The 9,095-nt window shown below is 46.8% G+C and overlaps 1 protein-coding gene across 2 annotated transcripts in view; it reads left to right on the top strand.

Moving 5' to 3' along the window:
- gak (cyclin G associated kinase) overlaps window positions 1-5,484 on the top strand; it is an 18,361-nt gene extending 12,877 nt beyond the window's left edge. Inside the window, exons 16-28 of one of the 2 annotated variants that reach the window (XM_063017467.1) lie at window positions 1-80; window positions 210-327; window positions 784-863; window positions 1,257-1,450; window positions 1,677-1,841; window positions 2,268-2,678; window positions 2,794-2,934; window positions 3,208-3,345; window positions 3,613-3,696; window positions 3,786-3,998; window positions 4,188-4,339; window positions 4,483-4,659; window positions 4,766-5,484. The exon at window positions 1-80 is cut by the window's left edge and continues 115 nt beyond it. In XM_063017467.1, coding sequence (XP_062873537.1) covers window positions 1-80; window positions 210-327; window positions 784-863; window positions 1,257-1,450; window positions 1,677-1,841; window positions 2,268-2,678; window positions 2,794-2,934; window positions 3,208-3,345; window positions 3,613-3,696; window positions 3,786-3,998; window positions 4,188-4,339; window positions 4,483-4,659; window positions 4,766-4,867 — 2,055 coding nt within the window. In that variant the 3' untranslated portion in view covers window positions 4,868-5,484. The remainder of the gene's footprint in view (window positions 81-209; window positions 328-783; window positions 864-1,256; window positions 1,451-1,676; window positions 1,842-2,267; window positions 2,679-2,793; window positions 2,935-3,207; window positions 3,346-3,612; window positions 3,697-3,785; window positions 3,999-4,187; window positions 4,340-4,482; window positions 4,660-4,765) is intronic. The other variant, XM_063017468.1, reaches the window with a different exon arrangement.
- The last annotated feature ends 3,611 nt before the right edge of the window (window positions 5,485-9,095 follow it).

Here is a 9,095-nt window from a genome sequence, read left to right as displayed (position 1 = left end):
AACGGCTGCAGACCCTTCTGTGAGGTTTACGTGGGAGACGATCGAGTCGCCACCACGTCACAGGAGTACGACAGGATGAGGTGGGTCACATGACTCCATCACGTTCTTATTTTATTACAAGAGATTCAGAAATCATGGGGTTAATGTGGAGGGGTGTGTGTGTGTGTGTGTGTGTGTGTGTGTGTGTGTGTGTGTGTGTGTGTGTGCAGGGATTTTAAGATCGAGGACGGTAGAGCTGAGATTCCTCTGGATGTGACTGTGCAGGGAGACGTACTGGTCGTCATCTTCCACGCCCGCTCTACACTCGGGGGACGCCTACAGGCCAAGGTACACACACACACACACACACACACACACACACCTGTAGCACATACAGTTTTACAAAATTGTTCCACTATATGATCAAAAGTATATGGATGCCTGAACATGAGCCTGTTTGAAATCCTTTTTATTGCAGGCGTTACTATACCAGCCTACACTCTACTAAAAAGAACCTTGGAGTGTGTCTGTGGGAATTTGTGCCCGTGTAGTTAAAATGGATTACTGATGTCAGGCATGAGAAATCTGGCTTGCAGTCAACATTCCAGTTCATCCCAAAGCTCTTTAATTAAGTTTTTGCACATCAAACTAGTCAATCTGAGTCCATCCATGTTCCTCTGAAGGCATCACTGACCTGAACCTCCTCTGGAGTCCAGTGAACACCCCCTGGTGTAGAACCTCCTCTGGTTCGGAACTGTGTACTGACTCTGTCTGTGTGTGTGTGTGTGTGTGTGTTTAACACAGATGGCCTCCATGAAAGTGTTCCAGATCCAGTTCCACACCGGCTTCGTTCCCCGAAACGCCACCACAGTTAAATTTGCAAAGTAAGTAAGCGAGACGATCTCAGACGTTCTGGGTGTGATGATATCTGATGATCCTGATGATTTTAAGCGTCCAAACAGCCGAGAGTCAGCAAATGATCACCAGTAATGAGAAGCTGGTGGACTCATAGCAACAACCGGGCAGCGTTCAGCACAAGTCATGTAGATATTTGCTTTTCGGCTCGGAGGAGAAATGATTTACTCTCTCTCAGGGTTGCCATATTTCAGAAAATTAAACTTTTGATGTGTAATTGCAGAGTTTTAAACTCATCAAGTCAAGCAACACGGTGGTGGTTCAGGATGAAGTTAAAAATCTGGCAACCCGAGTCTCCAGGAGGAGGAATTATTACATTAATAAATGTGTGTGTGTGTGTGTGTGTGTGTGTTTGTGCGCAGGTACGATCTGGACGCGTGCGATATCCAGGAGAAATATCCAGACCTGTTCCAGGTGAACCTGAACGTGGAGGTGGAGCCTCGCGATCGCCCCAGTAACAAGACTCCGCCCTGGGACAACTTCTCCACCAAGGGTCTCAACCCCAAGATCCTGTTCTCCAGCCGAGACGAGCAGCAGGAGGTCCTGACCAAATTCGGTGAGCAGCACACTCACTACATGCAACGTCTCCAAGGTTCTGGAGAACCTGGTTTGGGATGATTATGATTAAATGAGCACAAATTCCCACACACACACACTTCTAAATCATTCATAAAACGTAGGTGTAGTTAAAGCTGCAGAGCACCCAGCACACGGGTCATAAGCTGTTCTCTTCTGTGTGTGTGTGTGTGTGTGTGTGTGTGTGTGTGTGTGTGTGTGTGTAGGGAAGCCAGAACTCCCCCGTCAGCCCGGTTCTACAGCGTTCTACGACTCGGGCCGTGCAGATCCGGATCGTTCTCCTCAGGAGCCGAGCCCAGAGACGCCGTCCCCGCCCAGCACCAGCACCGATCCCAACGCTAATAACTTCTTCCAGACCCTCGACTGGAACGGTACCACACTCCACGCTCACCTTCATTCATGTGCAGTAATAACGCTTCATAACAGGGTAATAACTCTAAACAACCCGCGTCATAGCCTCATCCCAACACCACCTGCAGACTAAACACTGGTAATGATGCGCTGGTGTCCATATTCATGCTTTGTAAATATCATCTGCATCTCTAGCATTGGGTCCTGAACCCAGAGCAGTTTCATTATGAGGTGTTTATGATAGAAAAGCTCTCGTCTGGCTCTCAGCTGCCCTACCCACCTAGCCAGGCATCTGACAGCATGACTGGATGGCTGTGTCTGAGGGAGGGAGGTTGATGTGACCCTTCTGGCCGGGGCGGGTGCTAGTCTGTGGCTCTCCTCGGCCAGTACACAGGGAGCTTTATTTTATAGCCGTCTGTGATCTTATCCTCTGCCCCTGTGTCCAGACCACGCCGGGCAGCACCGCCGCTCCGACAGTCAGTCCGGCCCGATGGACGAGCAGAACGACCCGAGCGGGGGCGAGTCGGGGGAGGAGTCTGTCTCTTACTCCGCCCCCGGGGACGGCGCCCTGTCGCGTGACCCGAGCGAGCCTCTGTTCCAGGCCGACTTCACCGCTCCGGAGCCGCAGCCCGACACGGAGGACCTGCTAGGTCTGAACTCTGACCCCTCACCTCCGCCCGTCGCCCCAGAGACGACCGGGATGAAGAGTTCGGCCAGTAACAGCGACCTGCTGAACGATCTGTTCGGCTCCGCCCCCCGCCACGCCCACACAGGGGAAACGGAAGATCTGTTCTTCAGCGGCGCGTCCGGTCAGCCTGCAGCCGCACCTTCTGCCGCACCTAACGCTGCCACCAAGGGTGAGAGCTTCATCTGGTACACACCTCAGTACCTCAGAGCGTCATGTGACCAGAACCCTGACGTGTGTGTGTGTGTGTGTGTGTGTGTGTGTGTTTCTGCTCTGCTTTTCTCTAGTGAACGACATCTTCGACCCGTTTGGTGTGGGGTCAGGGGTCACGGAGGGGTCCGACCCGTTTGGTGACCTGCTTGGGTCCGAGGGCGGTGGATTCGAAGCTCCGCCCCCTCCAGCCACCAACTCCAGCCTCTTCAACCTGCGTAAGATCCACACACACACACACACACACACACACACACACACACACACACTATACAAGCACACACTACACACACACACACACACACACACAACACACACACACACTATACAAGCACACACACACACACACACAGAGTTTCAGTGGATTCTGTACCAGTACTGTCGGCACCCCGCGCTCCATCAGTCCGGACGCTCTCATGATCACATGTATTGATTAATCAGGTGATTTAATCCAGATTGTGTTGATTTAGCATGATGGTTTATTTTAATAGATAAGCTAGCGGGGGAGGAGCCTAAGATGACATCATCGGCCAGTCAGCCGGACCTACTGAGCGGCTGGGACGGCTGGCCGAGCGGGAGCGCTAGCACTGCTGGCATGTCCGCTACTGCTAACAAACCCGCCTTTACTGGTAACCAATCAAATCAGTCTGATCTACATCCACCAATCAACCAATCAGCTAATCAATCAGTTCATCAGCGCTGACGTTAGCAAGTGTCGAGCGTTTGTGTTTTATCGTGTGTGTGTGTGTGTGTGTGTGTGTGTGTGTGTGTGTGTATGTTTGTGTGTGGTGTGTGTGTGTGTGGTGTGTGTGTGTGTGTGTGTGGTGTGTGTGTGTGGGGTGTGGTGTGGTGTGTGTGTGGGGTGTGGTGTGTGTGTGTGTGTGTGTGTGTTTTAGCTCCAGGTTCCTCCTTCTCGAAGGCTAAGTCTCAGAGTTTTGACCCCTTCGCTGACCTCGGGAACCTCGGCTCGACTCTGCCAGGTCAGGACTGCCCACACAGACACGCCCGGTCCTGTAGCATTCTGGGAAAATTCCAGGAAACTGATCTTGATGTCTGTGCTCCTTCTCAGGTTCCGGATTTAAAGCGGCGCCCCCTGCTGGAGCCTCCAAGAGTTCCGGTCAGTCGTGGCAGCAGCCGCAGCAACAACCACCGCAGCAACCGTCCCGCCCTGCCAACAAAGCCTGGATGCCCCCGAGTTCTGCCCCCAGCAAACCCAACTACAACCTGAACTTCAGCGTGATCGGGGGCCGAGGGGAGCGGGGGCTGAGGGGCCCGGGGTTCGGTGAGTGACCGGAGCTCTCCTCGTCTAAATCAGCTCCTTTAGGCAGCTGTTTTAACCCGGTCAGGGTCATGGTGGGTCAGGTTACACAGGCAGGAGCACACTGGGCAGTGATGAGATGGTTTGATGACTTTATTCTGTACCCAGTGGATCATGCCAGTAGTTGTGTTATTACATTGTGTGTGTGCGCAGGTCCGAAACCCAAAGTGAAGAAGGACGACTTCGGGGATCTGCTGTCCAATCAGGGTTTCTCGTCTCGACCGGACAGGAAGGGCGCGCCCCGTACCATCGCCGAGATGAGGAAGCAGGAGCTGAGTAAAGACATGGATCCTCTCAAACTCCAGGTACCCCACCCACCCTGTTCTGCAGATGTGAGACCATCCAGATGTTCTGTGTGTGTGTGTGTGTGTGTGTGTGTGTGTGTGTGTGTGTGTGTGTGTGTGTGTGTGTGTGTGTTTAACGCTGGTGGTTATTAATGCTGGGTTAGATTCTGGACTGGATCGAGGGGAAGGAGAGGAACATCCGGGCTCTGCTCTCCACCCTGCACACGGTGCTGTGGGAGGGTGAGAACCGCTGGAAGCCGCCCAGCATGGCCGACCTGGTCACTCCCGACCAGGTGAAGAAGTTCTACAGGAAGGCGGCTCTCATCGTCCATCCAGACAAGGTGAGATACGACGTCAAGCTTGTTTATCTTCCTCACAGACCTCGAGCTTGGCAGCAGACCACTGTTCCATGCATTTAGTAATAAGCTGATGTGTTTTACCTTACAGGCGGCCGGTCAGCCGTACGAGCAGTACGCCAAGATGATCTTCATGGAGCTGAACGACGCCTGGTCCGAGTTCGAGAACCAAGGAGCTAAACCGTTGTTCTGAGAGGGTGGAGGAGGCCGGGCGTAATCAGGACTGAAACGCTGACGTCTTTAACATTTGGGTGGCGAGACGGGCCACGTCTCAATACACTCACTTGCTGCGGGGCCCGGGGCCACCCTGACGTTCCCCAAACACACTTTGGAGAGCAGCACTGTGGCCCCAGGAACAGAAGTGAAGAAATACTTTATTTTTGGTATATTATTATTGTTATTATTGTTATCATTGGTTTCCTGTGGCGTCTACATATTTATGTTCCATGTCAATCACAAATCAACACAGCGTTCACCCTCCAGCTTCCTGTCTGAACGGACCAATCACGTGTTATTTATTTGTGATTCTGCTCACGGCTCATTCATTCACTACCCATGTTTTTTATTTTCATTTCCGGGCGGGGGGGTGAACGGACTGTGCGTGTGAAAGCTGAAATCATTCCAAAGCTTCTACAGATTAAGGTGAACGTTTACGCCCGTACGGGCCGGAGCGTTCCCTCCGCCTTCCTGTCTGACCAGGACGTTCTGGTGTACATATGTGAGAAGTACGGTGGAGGACGTCTGCAGTATTGTGAGATTAGCAACGTTAATGATGAAGATGCACAAGCTAATAAATAAAACCTTATTGTGCTTCGGTCGCCTCGTTTCTTTATAAACGGATCCAAAGAACGAAGGTTCTTCAGAATCCTTCAACCAAACTTTTATCTGTGTTAATAATAACGTTATAATTCTGTAAATGTGAAAGCTTAGGTTTCCTTCCAGCACACTGTAGAAAGCAGCCAAGATGTCAAAAACTAAATCTACGTCATGAACTGATGGTTAATAATAATAATCATTCCATCCTACAAGAAGTTTTAATTAGTGAATGTTCTCTAAGTTTGTTCTGGTCTGTTACCATTTCAATGGTAAACAAAAACATGTCTGATTATCTGTTATATATAACTGCAGCATCTACACCTACACCGTACTCTCATCATCACTGATCTCATCGTCTGCTGAAGGTCCTGGTTATGAAGCTCTTCCTCTCAGGATCTGAAACAGTCGGAGGAAACAGAACATTTAATCACTTAAATAAACAACACTGGTGGTGTAGTGCTGCTGGATTCATGCTAACAATGACGACAGATTTATATACACTTGTAACTTGCATTTAGAAGCTGCTGGAAGACTGGCCACAGTCAAACGAGCTTCATGCAGCTTCGGGCTCAACTACTGCAGTGCATGAATGAAGCTCCAGCTACTGATTCCATTTGTACATTAAGTAAAAACTAATAACAACTTAATAACATTCAATTTAAAATATAAATGTAACTATTCAAATCTTCTGGTTTAATTCATTTTACTGATTTTACTAACAGTGTAAAAGAGAACTGAACATTACAGGGTCCAGATTTCTGATGTATCAGATTGTGTTTTTGTAAAGATATAAAAGCTCAATTACACCAAAACCTTTTTACTCTACAGGTGTAAATAATGACCTTTTACCCAAACAATAATGCAGTATTAAATGATTAAATAAAATAAACACCAATAATCAATTCCAACATAAAGCAAAAATAAATTTACTTTAATTATTCGTAAATACAAGTTTATTATAAAGACACATTTCACTACTTCAACCCTCTGGTTTCTCCAGCCCTGAATTACACATAAATTATTATTAATTATTAATAAATCTGCTGTGATCTCAGATTTTATAGATTTTCACCAGGAATCAGATTCACCATAAAATCAAATCATCACCGATCACAACAAAACTATTCATCTGTACTAATCTATTCATCTACTTTATCCTCTCAACTACATAAACTAATATTAACATAATCAAGCTGTAAATAATTACAATAACAACAGTAATTAAAATAGCTCTCAATTATTTCTAAATCTAAATAAATCAGTTTGGCTAACAGGCTGCATTTAAACTAGCTAACAGTGCTAGCACAACATTAGCCACAAAGCTACAGGCTAATAATAATAATAATAAACACTTCAGTTCTGCTGCAAATCTCTGATTCACCAAAAGTTTAATAATCATCTCGGTTTAATCCGATCATATAAGGAAAATTAAGCGGATCACAGATTTATCAGATTAACTCGATTTATCAGCAGGTTGACAAAAATATTTCTAAAAATAAGATATATAATAAAAGTCCTGCTGTGCTTCTTTACTACCACCAGAGGGCGGCATCCACAAACTGCTCCAATAACAGCCACTAATAACTATAAAATCAGTATAAATATAATAATATAAATATAATGATGTGTTGTAGTACAAAACAGTCAGATACACAAGAAAGCAGATTAATGATTTATTAAATGCGTTTAGATATCAAAATAATAAATAATAAACATGTGGTTCTTTATTTCTACTAGAGGGCAACATTGCTAGAGGAATCAGTGAGTCGATTCTAACATGAATTCTGATTCATTTCTACTAAAGATTTTATTCTGGTGAGGGGTGAGGTGCTCGAGGTGCCACCTGAAAACACTGGGTGAGGCAGGGACACATCCAGGAGAGGTCAACACCTCATCAGAGGGCATCACATTCACCCACTCACTCACATGCTCTGTAAGGACCCTGGTTAGTATCCTGAGGCGCCTGTACAGATGTGGAGGAACTTCTTTACTCTCAGTGTGTGAGACCGGCCTCATGTCTGAATCCATCAAAGTTCAGGTGAATAAGAAGAACCGTGCACACGTCAGAGTGAGGGCGTGTCAGGAGAATATACCCTCCTGGCTGCAATAAACTGGAAGAAAATGCAGAAATGAAATAGAAAATAAAAGTAATAAAAGAGAAAATTAATTGCAGATTGTTGTTAATATAAATTAAGACCTGCTGGTTCCTTGAATGAGCACCAGAACCAACACCAACTCAGTGGAAAACCGTTACTGGACCTGTGTGTGTGTGTGTGTGTGTGTGTGTGTGTGTCTGTGTGTCTGTGTGTGAGTGAGTGAGTGTTATCAGTGCATAGCAGGCTAGCGTGTGTGTGTGTGTGTGTGTGAGAGAGAGAGAGTTCCAGCATGATGCTTTCTGAAGTAGAGATTTGCGTAATCAGATTAAGGCGCGAGTGTGTGGTGTGAAAGAGTGCTCCAAGAGGAGAGCACCAACAATGGGCTTCCATCCAGCACCCCTGCACCTGCCCACACACACACACACACACACACACACTACACACACGCTAGCCTGCTATGCACTGATAACACTCAGTCACACACACACACACACACACACACACACCCTCCACGGCATTGTGATTTCTCTTTAGGGATAAAGATGGCGTAAAAAGAGCTTCAGCTGGAGAAAGCGTGAAAGTGTTAGCATGCAGAGTGTGAAGCGGGATTAGACAGATAAAGAGATCAGACTAATCGCCTCCAACCACAGACACTCATTCATCCAATAAACCAGAAAAAAACACCAGGAATTAAATATACAGAGATTTAAAATCAGGAACCAACAGACCACCAGGTTCTGCTTTATATCCACCAACCTGAGAGACGAGCCGAACAATCACAGTGTTAAAATATTAATTACGTTACAGACACACTAGCATTATTACATTTAACATCTACAGAACCCGAATCATTTGAAGTGGAGTCCAGCACAGGGACCAATGTACCGAGTTCCTCCAGTATCAGATCATAAACATCTTTTATACAAGTGCAAATATAAAATATATCGATCATTAACTCTTCTTTGTACTTTGGCTTTGGACAGTACAGTAAAAGAAGGTGTACACACTCAAGTCAAGTGAAGTTTATTAATGTAGCGCTTTTCACAATGATCATTGTCTCAAAGCAACTTTACAGAATCCAGGACCAACAGACCAAAAACCCCTATTGAGAAAGCCGAGGGCGACAGTGGCAGGAAAAACTTCTTCATTGTTCAGTCCAGTCTGAGATAAAGTCAGTTGCAAGTTCTGGAAATTTTTGGTGCAAACACACACACACACACACACACACACACACACTCGTTAAAGCCTGTTTGGTCAGTTTTGACTCCTGCGTGACCCCCGACCTTTAGGTGATAAGTTAAGCTGTTCTTTCTTTCTGCTCTTCGGACACTTGCAGCATCACAGAGCTCATCGCCATGGTCACACATGGACACTAAATGACATCACAAAGCCTATCGTCATGGTGACCTGACGCCCAGCTGACCATTAGAGAGGTTATCGCCCTGCTCACACATCTCTTAAATGACCATCAGAGCCCATAAACGTGGCTAATCAGCCTCACACACACAG

This window comes from Trichomycterus rosablanca, chromosome 21, assembly GCF_030014385.1.
Source record: "Trichomycterus rosablanca isolate fTriRos1 chromosome 21, fTriRos1.hap1, whole genome shotgun sequence".
NCBI classification, from domain to species: Eukaryota; Metazoa; Chordata; class Actinopteri; order Siluriformes; family Trichomycteridae; genus Trichomycterus; species Trichomycterus rosablanca.
Note: the sequence above shows the minus strand (reverse complement) of the source record. Positions and strands in the feature narration are given on the sequence as shown.